Source organism: Argiope bruennichi, chromosome 7 (assembly GCF_947563725.1).
Source record: "Argiope bruennichi chromosome 7, qqArgBrue1.1, whole genome shotgun sequence".
Classification (NCBI taxonomy): domain Eukaryota; kingdom Metazoa; phylum Arthropoda; class Arachnida; order Araneae; family Araneidae; genus Argiope; species Argiope bruennichi.
The window spans coordinates 104,440,688-104,463,568 of NC_079157.1; the positions used below are offsets into that span (position 1 = coordinate 104,440,688).

Genomic DNA, 22,881 nt, shown 5'->3' on the forward strand with positions numbered 1-22,881 from the left:
CATAAATAGCATTATAATTAAATTCAATCCTTTCTATCATTTCAGATTCAATCCATCATTAATCAAAGATTTAAACAATGGCCAGTATGTCCAATGTATTTAAGTTCATTGCTTTGTTTATACATATTCAATCAATTCTAAGGATTTTTAAGCGATATTTTGGAGTGATTTTATTGTTTCATTCTGTTAAATTTAACTTAAACTACAGAATTCTACATGTACATTTGATTTTCCAGTAACATAAATTTTTATATTTTGGTTTTCGCATAGCATGGCTTTACAAACTTGGACCTTCCTTGTATTCGATGAATTTTTCTGTCTCATTATTTTAATCAAGCATGGATTATTGAATTTTGCTTGGCACAATTTGAATGCAAAGAATCTGTTAGCATATTTATAGTAGGATTGAAAGAATTTAAAAGATATCTTGGATAAATGATTTATATTTTATGCAAGTTGTGTTCTTCTGAAGCATGTGCTCATTACTATTGCGTTATCTAATCACTCAAAACAATATTTTCTTGAATGTTTAAAATTACTTTTCAGAACGAATATTTTAAAAAGTAAAAACAAAACAAAAAAAAAACTGATTTAATATTGAAAAGAGAAAAAGGAAATGTTTTAACTTTGAACGGCATTAAGGAATTTCGCTATATGACATGTATGTAGTATTTTTTTCTTTTTTTGTCATAAATTATAGAGTCAATCAATTTTATATAATAGTAAAATTTTAACTGTATATTAGATATATACATATATTACCTACTGATATATTTAAGTGAAGAACAACTTTTATGTCTTAACAATTTACATGTTTTGCTAAGGTTTAGATAATATTTTAAAAGGTAATATAAATAAATTGCTTGTATTTTTTGTATATTGAGTGCCATTGAAATATGTGTATTTATTGTACTTGCAAACTAATCACATGCTTGCAATTAAATACCAAAGATTAAACATTAATAGATCCTTTCATAATTAAAATTTCACTGTGTTCAATAATAGCATGTATTAATATTAAAGTTGGCTAGTGACATGCAGTTAATATAAATCCATTTTTTTACAACTTTAACAATAGCATCAAAGGGTTCCATATAAAAATAAAACTTGTGTTATGTATTTAAATGTTTTACATATTTGTATATTTTCATACTGAACGATATTTGTATGCAGTAATTCTCTAATGATCAATATTGCTTAAATCGTAGCTTCAATCATCAAATATTGCTTCAATCATCATCAAACATCATATTTATCATTTTTTTTATATTTTTACTATCTTTTACACTTTGCTAGATTACAATTTATTATCAAGATTGATGTACTTCATGAAATGCTTTGTAATATTTCATTGTAAAATTTAAATAAATTAAAGTGCAAATTTGATAAAAAAAAATAAACAGTTTTTTATTTTTTTTATTTATACCTGAAAAACTTTTTCTTGAAAAATGTGCTAAGCTGCAATAAATTAGGTTTCAATATTTCATGAGATATCACTAATTAAAAAATATTTACTTTAAATATATTGTTGAAAAGAAGTTTACTTAACAGACAGAATCAGTTTTAATTGAACAGTTGGAAAAATTAAAGTTATTTTCATGTAATGTGATATTCAAGACTCGGTAGTTAAATCATAAAAAATTACAAAATTACCTACTGTAGTTGTGTCTTTAAAACTGCAGGGTTTTTTATTTCCCCTTTTCCGCTGAAATGACGTTTTTTTTTTCTTCTTTTTTTTTCTGGAAATTACTTAATTTGACCAGCAAATTTTGCTGAAATTCATCATTACATTTCTTTCTTTTTTCTCATCACTTTTGTAATTTTAAAGCATTTGTATATTCTTCTGTATTTTATATATAAATATTTATGATATGTATATTATATATAAATATTTGGTGAAATGATGAAACCTTTCTGCAGAAGATTGCTCAAAAACTTTTGAAGTAGTCTATGATTCTCTTCCATGGCTCTGATCAATACCTTAGAATAAACACTGTACTAGAATTTCATGCTATATTCGATTTTGGTTTTATTGTTAATTCTGTTTTCAAATTCTTTTGGTGAAATGATGAAACTTTTCCATAGGAGATTGCTCAAAAATTTTTTGAAGCAGTCTATGATTTTCTTCCATGGCTCTGATCAACACCTTAGAATAAACTATACTAGAATTTCATGCTTATTGGATTCGGTTGGTTTTAATTCTGTTTTTAAATATTTTAATGAAGTGATGAAACCTTTCCACAGGAGATTGCTCAAAATTTTTTGAAGCAGTCTGTGATTCTCTTCCATGGCTCTGATCAACACCTTAGAATAAACTATACTAGAATTTCATGCTTATTGGATTCGGTTAGTTTTAATTCTGTTTTTAAATATTTTAATGAAGTGATGAAACCTTTCCACAGGAGATTGCTCAAAAATTTTTTGAAGCAGTCTATGATTTTCTTCCATGGCTCTGATCAACACCTTAGAATAAACTATACTAGAATTTCATGCTTATTGGATTCGGTTAGTTTTAATTCTGTTTTTAAATATTTTGATGAAGTGATGAAACCTTTCCACAGGAGATTGCTCAAAATTTTTTGAAGCAGTCTGTGATTCTCTTCCATGGCTCTGATCAATACCTTAGAATAAACACTGTACTAGAATTTCATGCTATATTCGATTTTGGTTTTATTGTTAATTCTGTTTTCAAATTCTTTTGGTGAAATGATGAAACTTTTCCACAGGAGATTGCTCAAAATTTTTTGAAGCAGTCTGTGATTCTCTTCCATGGCTCTGATCAACACCTTAGAATAAACTATACTAGAATTTCATGCTTATTGGATTCGGTTGGTTTTAATTCTGTTTTTAAATATTTTAATGAAGTGATGAAACCTTTCCACAGGAGATTGCTCAAAATTTTTTGAAGCAGTCTGTGATTCTCTTCCATGGCTCTGATCAACGCCTTAGAATAAACTATACTAGAATTTCATGCTTATTGGATTCGGTTAGTTTTAATTCTGTTTTTAAATATTTTAATGAAGTGATGAAACCTTTCCACAGGAGATTGCTCAAAATTTTTTTGAAGCAGTCTATGATTTTCTTCCATGGCTCTGATCAACACCTTAGAATAAACTATACTAGAATTTCATGCTTATTGGATTCGGTTAGTTTTAATTCTGTTTTTAAATATTTTGATGAAGTGATGAAACCTTTCCACAGGAGATTGCTCAAAATTTTTTGAAGCAGTCTGTGATTCTCTTCCATGGCTCTGATCAACACCTTAGAATAAACTATACTAGAATTTCATGCTTATTGGATTCGGTTAGTTTTAATTCTGTTTTTAAATATTTTAATGAAGTGATGAAACCTTTCCACAGGAGATTGCTCAAAATTTTTTGAAGCAGTCTATGATTCTCTTCCATGGCTCTGATCAACACCTTAGAATAAACTATACTAGAATTTCATGCTTATTGGATTCGGTTAGTTTTAATTCTGTTTTTAAATATTTTGATGAAGTGATGAAACCTTTCCATAGGAGATTGCTCAAAATTTTTTGAAGCAGTCTGTGATTCTCTTCCATGGCTCTGATCAATACCTTAGAATAAAGTATCAGCTAGAATTTCATTTTGAATTACTTTCAGTTTTATTGTAATTCTTCTATTTGTACATCTTTTTGTATAATGATGAAATTTTTTTTATAACAGATAACTTAAAACCTTTTCTCATATGGTTCTAATCATTGCCCTAATTTTATGAATTTCATTTCTCTTAGTAATTATTTTCGTTTAATATTTTTCTAAATAATAAAATTTTAGATATATAATAACTCTACTATCTTATTTGTTTCAAAGTTGAAATATTTTATGATTAAATTTGTGTTATTAATATTGTTGGTATTTTGTTCTATTAACAACTTATCTGAAACTTGAATATTTTTATAAAAGATTACTCAGGTGCTAATTCTACAAATTTTTCATTTTTTGAGGTTTTATTTCTTATGTTGTCACAGAAAATACAAATAAAATAAAATTTAAATTTTATGCATTGAGTTATATTGACATTTGCTACAATGGTTTCATGCAACTTTAATCATTCAGTTAATAATATTGCCTAAAACGTTAAGTATATAAAACTATTATAGTTTTGTTTTCAATAGCTGTTTACTACTATTTAAAGGTATTTGGAATTATTTGTAGGTTTATAGAGAAATAAAGTATAACCTGATATTGAGCCTTTTTAACCTATAAACCTATTTAAAGGACACAGGCTCTTTTAAAAATACGTTTTTGTAATTATCAAAATACAATTTTTTGTTATGTAACAGTAATGAACTTATTAAAAATTATTGATTACTTTTATTAATAAATCATATTGCTTGAAATTTCATAATTTTTTAATGCTTTTTGTTAGAATTTATTATAATATGGCTTATGAAGTATATTAGTAAAATTAAGAAAAGTATTTGAATTTATATTAAGAATGCTATTTGAATTTATATTAAGAATGCTATTTGAATTTATATTAAGAATGCTATTTGAATTTATATTAAGAATACTATTTGAATTTATATTAAGAATACTATTTGAATTTATATTTCTTTTTAAATATTTATTATGAAAATTGTAAATTATTGATATTAAGTATGCAGTTGTTATAAATCAAATTTTTAAAAAATTGATGAATATTGCTTTAATAATAATATTAGACTTCACTGGATTTAAATTTTGTCTTTTTTTTTTGTGCGTAAAAATTTAAATAATTTGAAAGCCTGTTGCATTTAGTAAAAAAAAATATTGTACTGAAAACAGGATGATTTTAGACCTACTGCTGAAGTGATGAAAATTCCTATTTGTGAGGTTGCAATTTAAAGCAATCTGTGATAAATCTTCCATGGCACTGATCAGCAATTTCTTTTCACTTCTGGTCTATTTTTAGTATTAACATGAAAAATCACTTTTAGCAGATTCTAGGACTATAATAATGAAGAATCTAGAAAAATCAACAAAAATATTTTTATTTGCTGTACAACACACACACACACACACACACAAATGCAAGGCATATGACATTACATTGTCAGTATAAGTATGCCATGTTTAAAGCTGTATTTTAGATATTAATATATAGTTATTGAAATACATACATAAGATTTATTATGTGAAAAAAAAAACTTATTCATTTTTCTAGATTTTAAAAATTATATGAAAAACTGGCACATAAAATGCTTACCAAAGAAAGGTGGTTTTTTTTTTTATAAGCACTTATAACTGAAGCTCACAGAATGGGGGAAATTTTGCATATTGTATGTATTATTGCTCTCCATTAAATACCCCAGAATATGTTTCTAAAGTATTTGGAACTAATACATATACCCAAAATAAGACTGATTTTTTTTTAAAAAAACTGATTAATGCTATAATTTTATTATACATAATCGTGTTTCAAAGACATTTATGACATCTATCTTAGATTATTCCATTCAAATATTATTCACTGATTATTTGATTGCTCATTGGTGTTTATGTACTACCAACCTCAGTAATTGATTTGATTGTAGCTAAATTTAGTTCATGATTGCAATTAACTTCAAAATATGAACTTGATTATCTTATATATACAGAAATATCTTCTTTACACTGTACCTTGCTCTCTAAATTGCAAATTTTATTTTTCTAAATGTTTATAAATAAAAATTGTTTATCATATCTGAAATATTGTATACATATTTGGTTGAAAATATATTAATACATTCCGAAATTACTAATTCTCCTAATCTTGGATTACATCATCTTCTTTTCTTATGCCATATATTTAGAAAGAAAATTAAATTTCAACTTATCATATTCTTACAAATAGCATCAGGTGAAAATGATACTCATAATGTTGTGCATAGTATCATCAATACTGTTTATATTGAAATTTTATCCTGATTTGTTTGAAATATATTTTTAAATAATTTCCTGTTTAATGGTAGTCATCAAATTGTGCACAAAAGCACAATTTTGTTGGATAATGTTCATGAAAAAAATTTATTAATTTTCTTTAAGAAAATTTATTAATTTTCTGATTATTATGTTTTACTGCTACCATGCTGATTGGGAAAAAACTATTTTTTTAAAAAACCAAATTCATTGTGCTTATAATGATTTGGTTATCTTAATTCAAATAAGATATTTTTTTTCTGAAAATATATTATAACATTTTATCATTTGTAGGAGAACCAATAGCAGATGCTTTTGCAGTTTGCCTGCGTGAGAATAGCTCAGTTTTAGTTCTTGCTGACGGTGTGAATTGGGGCGAAAAATCTTGCCTTGCTGCTCGATGTGCTGTTCATGGATGTATGGATTACTTGAACAATGCGTTGTACAGAGAAGGGGGAAGGATAGAGACCACTATGGTATGTGGTTATTCATATAATTAATATGGTCATTCATGTTTATTTCATGTAAAAAATACTTTTTTTAATATAGAATACTTTTTATTTGCATAACTATGCTAATTGATAATTTATGCATATATTGAGAAGGTATTGATTATAACATCTGTAAATTTTTATAAGTATGGTTTTGGGTATTTTTTTCTAATTATAATTGTTATAACATTGTTTTGAAAGTACGAAAATAAGGATACTTGCTTTGCTTTCTGTTTAAGTTCTCAAATTTATTAAAGAATAATATATAAAAATTGTCTTATTTATTTGAACTGAAATTGTCCAGGGCAAAGAAGACATTTAGATGAAATTTTTGTATATTGATCTATTGAATGAATAATTCAACTTATTTAGTTATTAAGTAATGACAACATTTGCATTTGAAATTTCATTGTTATTAAGTTTTCTTAAATGAAGAAAATAATTTTATACTAGCCGCCTTTGGCAACCAGCTGGTTCCCCAATCTTAATGTTCATTAAAATTTTAATAATTAAATATTTTATGCAATTCTTACTTTAATAACTTCTTCATCCAAAATATTTTAAAACTTTAAATTTTGATAGTCATATAATTCAATCATAATATTATAAAGGCCTTCAGTCATAATGCAAAATGCATCTTGTTACTTGCAATATTAATATTCAGATTATAAATATAAAAATTTGCAAAATACAGTGAGAGTTGAATACTTCGCTCAAATTTTTGTAGAAATGTGAATTTGAACATTTTTGGAATAAATTTTCATAAATTTTTGTTGGATTAATTTTCTTTTTTGCAATAATTCTACTCTTTTTAATATTTCAGGCACATTTTGTATATATTTATTCATTTTATTGTTCAATTAATCATATTTATTTTACTTCTCAATGTTTATATTTGGTACAATTTATTATTTTATGAAGTACAGGGTTTCCCCCCCCATTTTAAGCTTGTATTATGTTTGTTCTTTTCAATCATTTCTTATCCCTGTTATACCTCTGTTAAAATTGCATTATCTTACAAATTAACCCCTGGACAAATTAAACCACAGTGAGTGGCTAATACAACAATTGGCTTTGCATAACAGGAAAAAATTCTGCCAATAAAGGGAAAAAAATGGAAATGAAATTTTATTTATGTTGATTCTTTGTTGCAAGTTTGTAATTGTTCGAAATGTAAAAATGGTAAAACTTTTAATAAATCTAAAATCCATAATGATTTTTGCTTTCTTTTGGTAAATTCTTTAGTAATATCTTTTTCTTGTATAGTTAATGTATATTTATTTTGTAAATGCTACTATTCATTTGTAGACAATTTATTGAATTTTTAAAGCTTATAATAATTTTAGTGTTTATTTTTATTATAAATAATATTTATATAGCAAAGACTGGCTTAACACATTGAGTTTCTAAATATCAGGTATGATTCCTTGCAGGACATATTCGTCTGTCTTCTCCGTTCATTTCACGCTGCTCATAATTTAATCCTGCAAGAGGAAGGAAATCTCACGACTCTTTGTGCTGCTGTTGTGTGTCAGATGCGGAATTCTGACAAATTCATTATTTGCACATGTAATGTTGGTGACAGTTTGGCATACATTTACAGCCAGAAGCATGGAGTACGAGAAATAACACAAGGTATCAAAATTAAATTCTTTAAATGCCTATGCATTTTTTTTACTCAAAACCTGCAACTTTTTTCAAGCAAAGTTATTGTAATTTATTTTGAAATGAAAATTGTTCCGTTAATTTTTTTTATTTAAACATTTGACTTTTTAGAACTTTTCTGCACAGTCTGTAAATTAAACAATGATTTAATTTAAAATGTCAAATTAAGTATCTTAGAATTGATACTGGCATTTCAAAGAAAAATGTTCATTCAATAATTCAGTATGTAACATAATCAGGTATCTCTAAAAGGCAGATTTTTATGTGTAAGTGGTTCAATTCAATCCTTTCAATGCAAAGAGAACATTAACAAAGATGGTTTGGGAGAGTTGCAGATTTAAGACAGAATCTAAAATAGTAAATTTAAATTTTATCTATTCTAGAATCTATTATTTCAGATTTAATATTGTGTCTTGCATATTTTGAACCTAATCTTAAGTTAAGTTGCATGATTTTATTAATTATTTTTCAGTAGTAAATATAAATATATTTTTATTCTCCAACACAAATGTTATAGCATCAACCTTATAACTTAACCTTGTAGAATCTGCGTATCGTCAATCCATATTCTCGGTATTGAAAGTAATATCGAAAAAAATTATTTTATTTGAAAACGATTTTTATGAAATTTAGGGGTGTAGGTATAATTTGTATTAAATGGATTCGAAAAGTGTATTTCAGTAGAGAATTTTGACGTAAGTAATAATAGTAAAATAAATTTAAAATTATGAATTTGATAGTTATAAGTAAAACAGTGAATTTGATTAAAATTGAACGTATTTTATAGGATCTCATGACATACATTCTATGAGAGATATGCGTGATGCTTTAGGAGCACTTGGACCAGTTGATGGAGTTAATCCTGAATTAAACAATCTTACTGTTTCCATGACCATTGCAGAACAAGGGGATTATGTCTTCCTCTGCAGTGATGGAATCTCTGATAATTTTGATCCTGTTGTTGGGAAATTTGCCATTCCAAAAAGACCCGAGAAACCCCACCGCAAATCCTCTGAAGCTGGCAAGTCAGAATCGTCCAAGCAATCCAGCTCTAGCATCAAGAGACAAAATAGTAACAGCCAAGATGTTACTTCAAAAAGACAAAGTAGGTTTAAGCGACAGAGCAGTAACAATAACAATGAAGAGTCTAAAAAATCATTGGAGGTATCATCCACTGATCCACCACTTCCCATTGTTGAAGCTCATCAGCGACACCAGCTGACACTTCTGAGGATGGAAGATCTTCTCAACAATGGTCAGAATGACAATGAGAAAGGTTTCACCTCTTCCCAGAAACTGTGTGAAATCCTCATTGATTTTGCAATGAAACTGACTGCTGCGAAACGGAAGATCCTTGAAGATCCTGATTTGTACAATGCGGATGAACCCGATACAACAGCAGACCAGAGATCTCGCCGTCGCAAAGTTGGGGACAAGCTCTGTGTTGTTCCTGGGAAACTTGACCATGCTTCTGTTGTTGCCTGTCGCATTGGAAATTACAAGCCTCATTCTCCTGTCCATAGGTCAAGGGATTCAAGCAAAAATCATTCAAAATCTCCTGTTGCTTCGAGCAACAAGACCAATAAGTCATCTGGGCATCATCATCATCATGGACATCATCACCACCATCATCATAGTCACCAATCAAATGCAGTTAATAATAACAATAATAATATTTCGAAGGTTTCAAGAGGTATGAAAACAGATGAAAATTTTTGCCGATTCGAGTCCAATATATGAAGTATTTAAAATTTATTTTAGTGTTTTATTATTTTTTTCACTGCCAACTTATTTTCTTTCCATATGCAGTGATCTCAAATTATGGTATGGACAGTATACATCCATATGTGATCTAAAGTTTTTTTTGTGTTATTTGTGGATATTCCGAATGGACTTATATAGTTTTTAAATATTTCACCTATTTTTGGGTTTTTTCTTTTAAATTTATCATTTAAACTTCAGTGTATTACATTTGCATACATAAGAACAATAACTATACTAGGTACTAAATTTACCATTTCGTATTGTACTAGTAATGTTTCTTTTCTTTTACATGATTGAAAAGTCATCATAGTCGGAGACATGTTCATTATCATTATTTTTTAGACTTAGATGAGTAAGATTTAAATAGAACACAGTATTATTTTTTGAACACATCAACCATATCAGTTGAAGGATTTGGCATGGAACATTTGAAACAAAAGCTGATTTTAGAATTGTGTGCTGTAAATTGGCTCAACTAATTTATTTGAATATTCAGCTTGATTTTTAAATGAATGATAACAGTATTTTAAGAGACATATTTATTGTACTTAAATATAATAATTGGAATTGGAACATGACATACATTTCTTGTATTTCTTACACTAAAATGCTTTTAGAATATTAGTGGTTATGTTCACGCCAAATTATTTCATTAGTTGATAGTTCATATAGTTAAAAATAACTGATAAAAACTTAAAAATTCTCTTAGTTTTGACAATATAGTAGTTCTGCATTGATTGAATCCAATTATTTTTTTCTTCCCTTTTCAACTTAATGCTCTTTATTTAATTAGAATGACTACAAATTTTCATGTACATATAAACAATTATAATGATATAAAAAAATAAACCAGTATTGTTAAACAGGGTTAAAAAAATCATGGATTTTTTTAGAAAATTCCCAAAAATATATTTATAAGCTTCACAGTTTTTTGAAAACTAAATAGTCCAGGACATTTAGGAAAATTTCACTTCATTCTGCATATAAAGAAGCATTTAAATTGATTAGAAAATTTGTTTATATCTCTCTATATAATTGCATTATTAAAGTTTTATAAAATTATGCATTTTCCAGTCGTCAGATTTTAACTCTGAAATTAAACTTGCTTTATACCATTATTTTATTGTAAAAAGCTGTATTTATTATAATGATTTTGTCTGTATAAAAATCAAAATACTTTTCTTTTTCTTTTGATGTTTGGGGAGCAAAATATTATGCATTGTGTTGTATTTTGAGTTTCTATGAGCTTCATGTAACTGATCATCTTTAATAAAATTAAAATGTAAACGATTATAATGAACGTTACTAAAACTTAAATACATATCCGCCTCATAGCTTATTGGTTACTATGTGATGGATATGTATTTAAGTCAGGTGTATATCCAACACATAGCTACCAATAAGCTGTATGCAGAAGCATACTGTGACCTTTTTTGGTAATAGTCTTGTAAATGAAAAATGCTATATTATACATGGAATAAATTTTTAAAAATTGTTCTTTGTATGGTATAGCAATATTTGCATATAAAATTCAAATCTGTTGAGACATATAAATCTTGAGTATTTGTAAATAAGAATTTTGTTTGCACTGCTATATTTTGAAAATTCACTTTTGTACTCTTTTCAATGGATCAACAGCATTTAATTTCAATAGCAATTTTTTTTATTGGGATAATCTATTATTGTGATTTTTTTATATTGTTAAAATATATGTAAAAAAAGTTTATTGATTACTTTGCTATAATTCAGCATAAGTGTTTTTCTTGTGATGTCCACATAAAGTTCAAAGTTTTGTTGAAATTTTTTCTGCAGTGATTTTTTTTTTATAATTCTTGCTTTTTAAATGATTAATTTATTTTTAATCATTTAATAAACGACTTGTTATGGTGCTATTTTGTCATCCAGTTAACTGTTCTATTTTCTATATTATCAAATTAAATCTTTAAATGACTTTATTTTGCCGACACGAAAATGGTATTGTATGAAATTAAAATACTTTTATATTTCATTTAATATTAATGAAATTTTTAACATTAGTGTAAGTTTCAAAAACCTATATTAATTTGGAAAAATGTTAAAATTTTTATGTGGACATCTTTGGTTCAGCCTTATTGATTTGTATAATGGCCTTATTTTAATGTAAAACATAAATTTAGCAAATTATTTTTGTACTCTAAGTATAATGTGGTGCTGTAAATGTTAACTAATCTGATCGCTCAAATCAATGATCTTCCAAGCCAAATTGATCAAATGTTTTTATTTGAAGTTTTCAGTGCATTAATTGATTTTTCTCTAAAGATCCATTTAAAAATGTTAATTTTTGTTGCAATTATCTCATTGGGATTGATAAGTGTAAACTATATTCCATAGAATTAAACAAATGTAGTTTTACCAAATGGTCTGAAACTTGACAAATATTCACCTTATTGTAGAAGCTTTCATATGTAGTTTTAAATAGATGAAAAAAATTTTTAAGAAATTATAACTATTCTCTTTTTAATCTCTCTATAACAAACTTTAAATATATACGTGGAGCTTTAGATTTATGTACATTGTTAGTCACTCTTATCTCTCGTGATATTATTCCATTGTCAAATGCTCTGTAAGACAGATAGGACCATTGTAATTGAATATTATCAATTGTATGCAGTTGTCAGAGCATTAATAAACATCTAGAAATGTGTGAACTTATTGTCATTTTTTATAGATTAAAATACACCAGTAGAAAAAAAATGCGTGAAAATTTATTTTCATGATAAAATACAGATATCAATAAGAACAGAGAAATCTTTGGTACAATGAACACTGACTAGCCAGACACTTTAATATGGCACTGAAATATGATAAAAAAAATAGCTAGTTATTAAGATCATCAATCAAAAACAATACTCGTGAAATCAATCCAGTCGATAAAAATTAAATGAAGTTAAGTGAAAAGTAAATTAGGAAAAGAAGTAGGAAAGCCTTTTATCATGTATATTTATACAAATGATACCGAATGTATGATAAAAAAATTGTAAATGAAACAGTAAAAAGTAATTAAATGTTTTTTTTAAAAAAATTCAAAAGGAAAAAAGATGCCATTTTCATTCAAATATAATAAATTTTTCAGATGATGTTTACTAGACAAAATACATATACTTTTTGGCTAAGTACCAGTTATTAATGGCTTGCAAACTAAATTCAAAATTTAGCCACTTAAATAGGAACACATAATTATGAAGATAATAATGGAATGAAATCACAGCAATGAAGATGAGGTATCAAAATAATTTTAATAAATTTAAAACCACTGCAGCCCATATTTTTTAAGTTTTGACCAAAAAAAGAATTGAGATCTGGGCATCTATTTGACCATTTATAAATGCACTAAAATTTAAATGAGTCAAGTTTATTTTCGACTAGTGTATACCATGATTAAATTGCATCATAATTTTATACATATTCTTTAAAATTTACAGTTATCAAACTAAAAAAAAAATTAATAAAATATTTTTAGAATGTATACACTTTCAAAGCATTTATAAAGGCTGAAAGTTTAACTCTGCCAAATCATCACTGAACACACAAACACATATATATACATACACATACAGTGCATTTTAGAATGAAAGATGGGTACAAGCATTACAAAGGGTTTTTTTACTTTAATATTATATACACAATCATATCTGACTGGCTTACACATTCAACAAGCAACATTTCAAAAGCCCAAGTCACATTTCAAGCTCATAAATTTATGAAAAACATCCAATAAATGCAACAAGAGACCATAAAATTACGAAACTGCAAGCAATAATACACAAAACTAAACTTGCTGACAGTAGAAAGAGTAAAATTCATGTCACCAGTATGGAAACTATATACAATCCATTTTATTACATAAAGGTGGATTTTTTTATGTAGATTCTTTCACTTATTCTGTACATCAAAATTTGGAAAATCTACAGTAGCTGAAGGGCTTCTTGAATTTCTCATTCACAGTTGAAATTTTAGGCGAGTAAATACTGCAATCCTTAAGATAAAAAAATGATTAATCATAGGTAGTAAAGAACATATTAACTATCTTTGATTAAATTTTCTTATCATCAGAAAATTCTTTCAGTCAAAATGATTGGACTATTTTAAGAAACAAATGTTGAAAATTCTGAAACAAGAGTTTTCAGAAACCTCAATTTAAGAAACCCTCAGCAAAAAGATTTGAAAATATTACACAAACTTAAAATTTAAAGTAAAAAGATTCAGACATTCAAAAATACATTTTAGGAGGAGAAAAATAATTTTGCCCTTTAAAAATTTAAACTAAAAATCAAGAATTGATCAAACAAATGTACAAGATAAAAATATTACATTGATCTTACTATTTTTAGCCAAAACACTTATAATGAATTTCATGAACAGACCATGCAATGTAAATGAGACATATAATTTTATTTTCACATGAAATGTTTAAATAGCTGATAAATAATGAGTCTTTGCTTAAAAAAAAATTAGCGTTACATTTTATTCCATCAGCACTGTACACATAATTCAATTCAAAGCAATAAATAAAAATTTAAAAAAAAAAGTAAAATATTTACAAGTAAAACACATATCTGTACAAGATATTAAAAAGCAATGTACGGAATCATTTCAAATGCACACAGCAGCTCATGAAAATGGACATGCCTTGTTCAGTAGCAACTAATATTTTATTACTGTATTTCTCTTTCAGTAAGTTCTACAAAAAATAACGATTTTTTTACAAAAGTTGTTAGTACAAAAATATACAGCTAATGGCCTGAAAATGAATTTTCAATGATTACTTTCTTATATGGACTAAATATGTTGATGAAGAACTTCCAGAAACCGTATCAAATTCCTGATATATATACTTTTTGTAAAAAAGTTTGGACTAAATTTACTTGATACTCTTTATCCTCAAATATTTACACATTTACAGCTAGTGTCAGTTGTTAAACATACTCTAATTAAAACCAAATCTAGCATACTTTTTAGTGATCTAATTTTAGTCTAAGAGATCCTCTCTTAACATCATTGCAATATTTTAAAAGCATGTATACCACTGTATTATTTAAACAAGGCAAAATCCATTTCCATAATATAGATGCTACATCTAAAAAGTCACAGAACACATTTTATACATTTTAAAAAGACACCTAATATTTTTTTTTAAACTGGCCTGAAATTTCCATGTGATCACACACAGTACATCCCAAGTTCATTTTTTTGGTTTTAAAATCAATTCATACTGCGTCATGGGAACTGGACTAATAAATAGTACAAGCTCTGAGTAAAAACTTTGTAAAATAAAGCTCTCAGTCGGTCGGAGAATAAAAATCAAATTACCCATAAAAAGAATCACTTTTTTTGATTCTGGGTCAGAGCAACACAATAAATACAGACCTTGGTGAAAGAGAATTCCTCATACCATACAGGAATTTCAACAATGTATAATAATGAGAGCCAGCAACAGTTCAGCAAATGCTAGCTGATAATAGTTTGCCGTTTTGTCAACCTTCATCTTCAAGAAAATGAGGAACAGCATCCATTAATGATTTGATTCTTGTTTTACCAATACCATCTGCATGACAATCTACACTTTTGAAACTTTTCCATCTGACATATGATATGGTGGTATTACCTGTGGTGGCAGCTGCCTCACATTAGGAGTAGTGGATCTTGGCAATGACATCACGTTTAGCTGGTCATTGGGAAATGGATTTTGTAAAATGTGGGGTCCTTGTACCACATGATGGTTGTTGCCAAGCTTTTGCTGCAAGATATTGTTGCCAGCATTAGAAAATATTGCCTGAGGAAAGACAGGAACGTGTATTCCTGTTGATGGCACAGTTGTTGTGCTGATGTTGGTCATGTTAGTAGAGCCTGTGTTGTTGCTCGGACCAGTGCTGCTATGTTGACTCCCATTTTGAGCTGTGCTTGTAGAATGGGCAACACTGTGAGTCCTAGACTGCCTGGACATTTCCAGCATGTCCAACCAAGAAGAAAGACGAGTGTGAAGTTCCTTGAAAGTGGGCCGACGAGAAAATATCTCATGCCAACATTCCACCATGAGACCATATATATGTGCAGGACAATCATCAGGACAGGGCAGAAGTTGTCGAGAACGAATCATGTCAATGACTTCCTGATTGTTATAACCGTAATATGGCTGCAATCCGTAACTGAATATTTCCCACAAAACAACCCCAAATGACCAGACATCACTCTCGGTTTGGAATTTGCCATAAAGAATAGACTCCGGAGGCATCCACCTAACAGGCAAAAGGGATTTGGATTGCACTCTGTAGTAATCGGATGAATAAATGTCCCGCGAGAGGCCAAAATCTGAAATTTTAACAGTCAAATTATCTCCCACTAAGCAATTTCTAGCAGCCAGATCTCTGTGAACATAATGGTGAGCTGATAAGTACTCCATTCCAGCAGCTATCTGTTTGGCAATGTACAAGAAATCAGGCAATTCCAAGATGTGATTGGTACCATCTTCACTGTTAGCAGACACATCAGATCTTGGTGAATGTAAGATTAAGTACTCATGTAAATCTCCTTGTGACATGTACTCAAATAACATACACATGGGCTCTTCTCGCATGCACACGCCCAAAAGACAAACAATGTTAGGATGATGCAAATCTGACATCAGCTCTGCTTCACGTTGAAAATCATGTTGAGTTTTCTGAGTTGCATTTTCTTTCAAAGTCTTGATTGCAACAGGAGTGACACTGCCATTACCATGTAAGCTAAGTAGTTCTCCGCAGTAAACTTTGCCAAATGCACCTTCTCCCAGTTCCTGGAGAAATCTTACAGTGTTTAAAGGAACCTCTGGAACACGTACGTTGTTACGAGGAATGAGAGCTTTCATCTCCATTTGTTGATGTGGACCCTGCTGGCTAACTGGTCGTACTGGTATTTTGGGATTTTTCATGGGGGTTTTTGGAGATGGTTTTGTTCGCCTCTTGACACACCACAATCCAAGTAATAATCCCAAAAGTGCAACCAATGCAATTGTGGGAAGCAAAATATATAGCCATAAGTAATCCACTGCAAGGAACAAAAAGATATTACAATTTAGCTGCTAAGTCATATTTTAACATATAATAAATAAAACATATATAACAAATTAATATAATCAATTTTGGTTCATGAATTTCTTTATACATTATTTATCGGTTTCAATAAATTAGCATAAATGCCTCAGACGATTATTAACTTTTAAAAAGTACAGGATACACAATTTAAAATTTTTATGAAAAATTCTAATTGGCAAAACCTAATATATAAACACATTATTACAAAAAAACAAACACATTATTTTAAAAAAGTGAATGCCAATATGTTTCACTAAGCTGTCTATCATTTTGTAACATATTATCACTATCTTCATAAAATAATCATGCTTTAAGTTCATTTGAAACAATTATTAGATAATTTCAAAATATTTGATTTACTTATTTTAAAAATTTTGAAGTTACATATTAGTTTATTGAGAAAATTGTAATGTAATAAGAATTAATATTCTTTATTTTTCAATGATAAAAATGCATCAATTTACGATTGTGGAGGTTTTATTAATTTGATTTTTAGTATTCTATAATTATGCTGATGCACAAGAATTTTGTGTAACAAATTTCAAATTTTTTTGTATTAATGAATCTATATTTTTTCCTTAGTTATTTGCAATTATTATTATTCATAAATCCAAAACAAAAACAATAGAAGGAAGGTAAAAATTTGTACAGCTAATTAGAGAAGACAGGTTTGATTCAAACTTATTCTACATGACAAAAAGAACAAATGCAATATCAGAAATTTATGCTATAATTTTTTTAAATGTTGTCTAAAAATGTTAATGATATATTGATTTGATTCTTAATATGAAACAATTTTAGTCAACTATATTCATGTTTAACATATGTTAAAATTATTTATACTAATAAGTTTCTAGTGAATCGCGACAAATATTACAAAAATTTAGTGTGAAGTTCATAGCTATGATATAGCAAATATCTAAATTGAGTCAAATTTTTATTATTCATAATTTTTAACATTTGAAGCAATTCATAAGACAAAAAGATTAAGAAAAAAAGAGATTTAATTACTTTAAAAATTTATGTTCTTCTCTTCATAAAAAAAAATATGCATTACTTTATTTTTACTTGCAAAATATTAAAGAATTCAAAGTTGTGAAAATTTACATGACATATATAGTTGTCTTACTTAAACTGTACTGGATCTAGACACACTAATGTAAATTATTCAATTTTTTTTTTCTTTAACATTATATATATATATATATATATATATATATATATATATAGTATCTAGTTCTTCTTCTTATTATTTTTAGTCAACATTTCATACCTTTCAAATAACTGATGAACAGAAGAAATTTTAGCCCGATATTATCAATATAACAGTATTAAAATTATATCAAGAGACAAAACTATATTGCATTCTGAAAGTACAACTTTCCTATGTAGCAAAATAATCAAGAATAATTACTAATAGAATAGAAATAGAAAACCCTGATAAGGTTTCAAAACTTTTTAAATAAAAACTGAAAAATCCATTAGAGTTTGAAAATAAGATGTTTTATGAGACTAAAATAAACAGAAATGATTTACATACCACATTGAGCAACGTTGCAGATTTCTTTTCTAACATTTGGATCTGTAGTAAAGCACCATGGTTGTGTTTCTTTTCCACCGGGATTTCTACAGTAACTGTGACCTCCGACCAGTTCTGGATAATCAGCAGTCTTGTAAAATATCTGATCACTCCACGGTTGACACCTAAGCCCAGAAATTGTAGTTGATTGGGTACCTCTATAATTTTCTCCATTTCCTTCGAAACAATTGTCCTCTGAAAGAAAATGAGACATGATATTAACACTAAGCAAATAATAGATATGAATTTTAAAGAAGATATTAATATTTCTTTTTAAGACTTGAAATATTATAATTTGGTGCTTGAAATATTATATACAGACATAATATAAACATTCTTCACTAGAGGATATTTCTTAGAGTTGTTTCCTAATTAAGTTTAATAGTTCTCATATTATAATTTATTTATTTATTTAATTGCTTACTTTATCTAAGGATAGCAACAGCTAAAACAGCAGTATATTTTCACAACTTTAATACTACACAAACATTAATGTTTCCACCTTTATTGATTTAACAATATATAAAATTTATCTTAAGTGAAATTGATATTTTAATTAAAATTAATTTTTGAGGTCTTACTTAAAAAAAAAAAATTCTTATTAAAATTTGATTCTTGTTTTTCCCTAATTCAAGTAACTGACACTGCAACATTAGATGATTTATCTAATACTAAATAAAATATTATCAAAACTTCCAATACTTTCACTTCTGAGTTATTTTCATAAATATTTATTATTGTTTATTTACTTAAATTTCTATTCAATGTAAAGTAAAATTTTAAAAGATTTGTATTTTATTAACATTTCAAGCAACTTTACTGTTTTAAGTACTCAATTTCAAAATATCTGACACATGCTTATTTAAAGATTTTCTAAAAATTCATTACATTATGAAGATTCTATAACAAGCAAAAACTAAGATGCATTCAATTTGCCATTTTATTCATTAGAACTGAAATTTACTGGATTAAAACAACAGGTTGCTTAAAGGGTTAAACATCTCAGAGAACAGAAAGGAAATTTTAAAATATACACTTATAGAATATATAACATAATATATTTTAAGACATTAATATCATAACATAATATAAATAAACATTTTTAATAAAAAACATAATTTAATACAATAAGTATTCATGAGCATTACCTCTGTCTACCAGAACCTCATTTGGTATACCAAGTCGCATGCATGTCTCACTCTCTTTAGAACCAACAGGAGGCAGTTCTTCACAAACTGGAAGAATTTTCTGCTGTCCAAGCAGTGGATGTCTTTTTGCAATAGAATATTCCATTCTGCAGATGTTACTCTCGAGGACCTCACACTCATCTCTACAAACTTGACGAGGTACAGGATATGGGCTGTCTGATTCGCACAAGGGAAAAGCAAAGAAGCACAAGGATGGAATGGCATATTTATGACATTCCTCAGATACATCATGAGATGTTGCTATAACTGTAAAAGCAGCTGTTAACTTTTCTTCCATGTGACTTAGGCTCAATGGGGATTTAACATATACACTCCTATTGCCAATGAACTGGACACATGTGACACCACGATAGAGTTGACAAAATCCCTCGGAGTTCTGTGGCTCAACCTCAGGTAAACTGGAAATAAACATATATATATATATATAATCCAATTAGCACACAGTACATTATATGTATAAACATGTAACCATTTCTATTTATCTGAATTTTATAAATAACTATTTTTTAATAGCTCAAATTCATGATTTATTTTAACTTCTGTGCTGTTTAGGCTCTTACTTTCTCAAGCCTCGTTTAATATATGTCATACATAAAATTTTGCTTTTGTCTGATTCACTTCTCAAATCATAAAAGTTTAAAATGCTTTTCCACACTCCCTTTCTCTTGTTTTCTGTTTTCCTATTTGGACATTTCCAATGTTGGTCATGGTTCGAAATAACTTTTAAAGTTCATCTTTAAAATTGAAATATTTCCTCACTCATGATGAATAAAAATGTGATTTCCAATTCACCATATTTATTACCCTTCTTCAATATATTATATATATATATTAGAGTTGCTTAACATATTATTAGCGAAGAACATCAATTAACATTTTCTGACTATCCCTTATTAGCATTTGACAAAAATCCCAACCTTCTAAACAATAATGAGTTAATGACAAATTATATCAGATAAGCCTTGGTATTCAATAAGCTGACAATTAAGCAGTCAATAATGTGTAAATATATGAGCCATGATTTCTACATTGTTACAAAAAAGAATAAAAATCTTTGACTTAAAACATTTCAGTAAAATTTGATATAGAATTATATTAAATTTTATTTTATTGATATTAATAAGTTCCTGATTTTCATATTTAATTTTTAACAATAAATTTTTAAAAATATTTAAGTAGGATCAAATGTAATAGAGCTTTGGGAATCCTTAATACTGAATCTCTTACCAAGTTTACAACACAAAACATATAATAATTAATTATAAAATAAGTATATAAAACATTTAAAGATATATTTACAGAATAAAAATCTAAAAATTTTGAAATCAACTTTTTTTTTTTTGTATTAAAAGCAATTTCTACAAATATCCATGCAGCTAGCAAAGAAATATTAATGTTTTATTTTTAATTAAAATTACAAGTGATGTTTAAGGATTATATAAAATATAATGACTGCTTATGAATGGGATGCATTGGAAATGAAAGACATTTACAAAATTGTTTGCATACAACAATTCTCTTTGAATTTATTAATCTATATTTTTAAGTATTTGAAAAAATGTCATATTTTTCACATATCAAGAAGGCGAGATAAGAATTAAAATCTATTTAATTAGAAAAAATTAAAATCTTCTTAAGCATAAATTTATAGTTTCTAAAAATTATATAATATACATCATTTCATTTCAAAAATATATTTTTGAATCCGAATAAATAGACATAATTCATCTTTTTAAATACTAAAATAAAAATTTTTTTTAAAAATGGCAATTTATTTTTTTCACACTGATTTCCGTTAAATTCAATACAAATGATTTAGTTCAAAAATATTCTTACTGCATATCAAAACATTTTATATATAAAAATACTTTTGAAATGTAGATTTCTATTAAACAGACACAAAAATGTTATTAAAAACTTTTCTGATATTCTAAATTTATATAACGTTCAGAAACACTCAAACAGAAAAAGGTGCTGTCAAAAACCTCAAGAGGAAAGAAAAACAGGGAAAATCTCCAATTTGTTTTCCTTGGAATCAACAAGAAATATATATTACACATTAAACATAATTACAAGTTCGTAACTTTATGTTCTTAAAACCTTTCTTTGTGAATGGTCAAGGCTACAAACATTTTTACTCTATATATCTCAAGAAAAATAAAAACAAACATCGTACTGGGAGGAAATAAAGATCAACAATGGAAGAAAATCTAATAGATAAAAAATACCACTTCACCAAAAATCAATATTTGCCAAAGAATTATTCGGTGACTAACCTGGAATTAAATTCATCCATGATTTCTGTGATATTTTCATAATTAGGAGTTGTGGCCAGGGTATAAGTTAAGAGAGAAAACAGCACACAACACAGCGTCGTCGCCATGTTGTCGACTGGGTGGAGTTACAGGGACCGAGTAGCTTACATGCGCACGCCTGTGCTACGAAACAGCTGCGTAGTGTAGTAAAGTGCCATTCACAGGGGCAATAATAAAATTACGTTTGATAAATAGTTCAAACCAGAATGGCAACAATGGAAAGAGCATGTTTCGGTTTCTGTTTTGATTCGAAAGTTTCAAGATACGCAGTGTTTATGCTGAAAGGGGACATAAAATTAGCTAAAAAGCACTTGAATGCATTTTTTAAAAATCTTGAATGATTATGAAATAAGAAGTTGATACTTCGAAGAAAATTTTAAAATGTTCGAATGATTAAAATTGTCAGCAAAGGATTTCATAGATTCTACTTATGAAATATTACAGATAATTGGTTTCATATTCCATAAGATTAAAAAGTAATAATTTTCTGTGTACGATTTCACTACATCATTAAAGATTTCCTGTGTACGATTTTTTTTTGTTTTATTTACGTAAAATTTTATTAATTGCATTGTATTATTAATTGTATTTTACGTAAATTTTTTTTATATAATTCGAGAATGATTGGAATAAATAACATTAAAATTGCATAATATTCATAAGACTATTTAAGCATATTTTTATTACTTTATGTTTTACTACATCGTTTTTAAGTAATATTTAAACTTAACAGAAAAAATTTTCAACTCCAATTAATTGTAAATTCTGTAACGAGCGAACACATGATTTCTGAAATATTTGTTCGTAAAGTAGTAAACTAGAAAAAAAAAAGATTTTTTATAACTTT

General features: G+C 27.3%; 2 protein-coding genes across 2 annotated transcripts in view; one reads left to right on the top strand and one right to left on the bottom strand.

The window, feature by feature from the left end:
• Positions 1 to 12,510, top strand: part of LOC129976681 (PP2C-like domain-containing protein CG9801) — a 39,732-nt gene extending 27,222 nt beyond the window's left edge. Inside the window, exons 4-6 of the mRNA XM_056090385.1 lie at positions 6,198 to 6,379; positions 7,828 to 8,029; positions 8,847 to 12,510. Coding sequence (XP_055946360.1) covers positions 6,198 to 6,379; positions 7,828 to 8,029; positions 8,847 to 9,799 — 1,337 coding nt within the window. The 3' untranslated portion in view covers positions 9,800 to 12,510. The remainder of the gene's footprint in view (positions 1 to 6,197; positions 6,380 to 7,827; positions 8,030 to 8,846) is intronic.
• Positions 12,511 to 12,563: 53 nt separating this feature from the next.
• LOC129976682 (inactive tyrosine-protein kinase transmembrane receptor ROR1-like) overlaps positions 12,564 to 22,881 on the bottom strand; it is a 312,703-nt gene continuing 302,385 nt past the window's right edge. The window contains exons 6-8 of the mRNA XM_056090386.1: positions 19,660 to 20,117; positions 18,473 to 18,706; positions 12,564 to 16,885 (exon numbers count right to left, since the gene is read on the bottom strand). Coding sequence (XP_055946361.1) covers positions 15,420 to 16,885; positions 18,473 to 18,706; positions 19,660 to 20,117 — 2,158 coding nt within the window. The 3' untranslated portion in view covers positions 12,564 to 15,419. The remainder of the gene's footprint in view (positions 16,886 to 18,472; positions 18,707 to 19,659; positions 20,118 to 22,881) is intronic.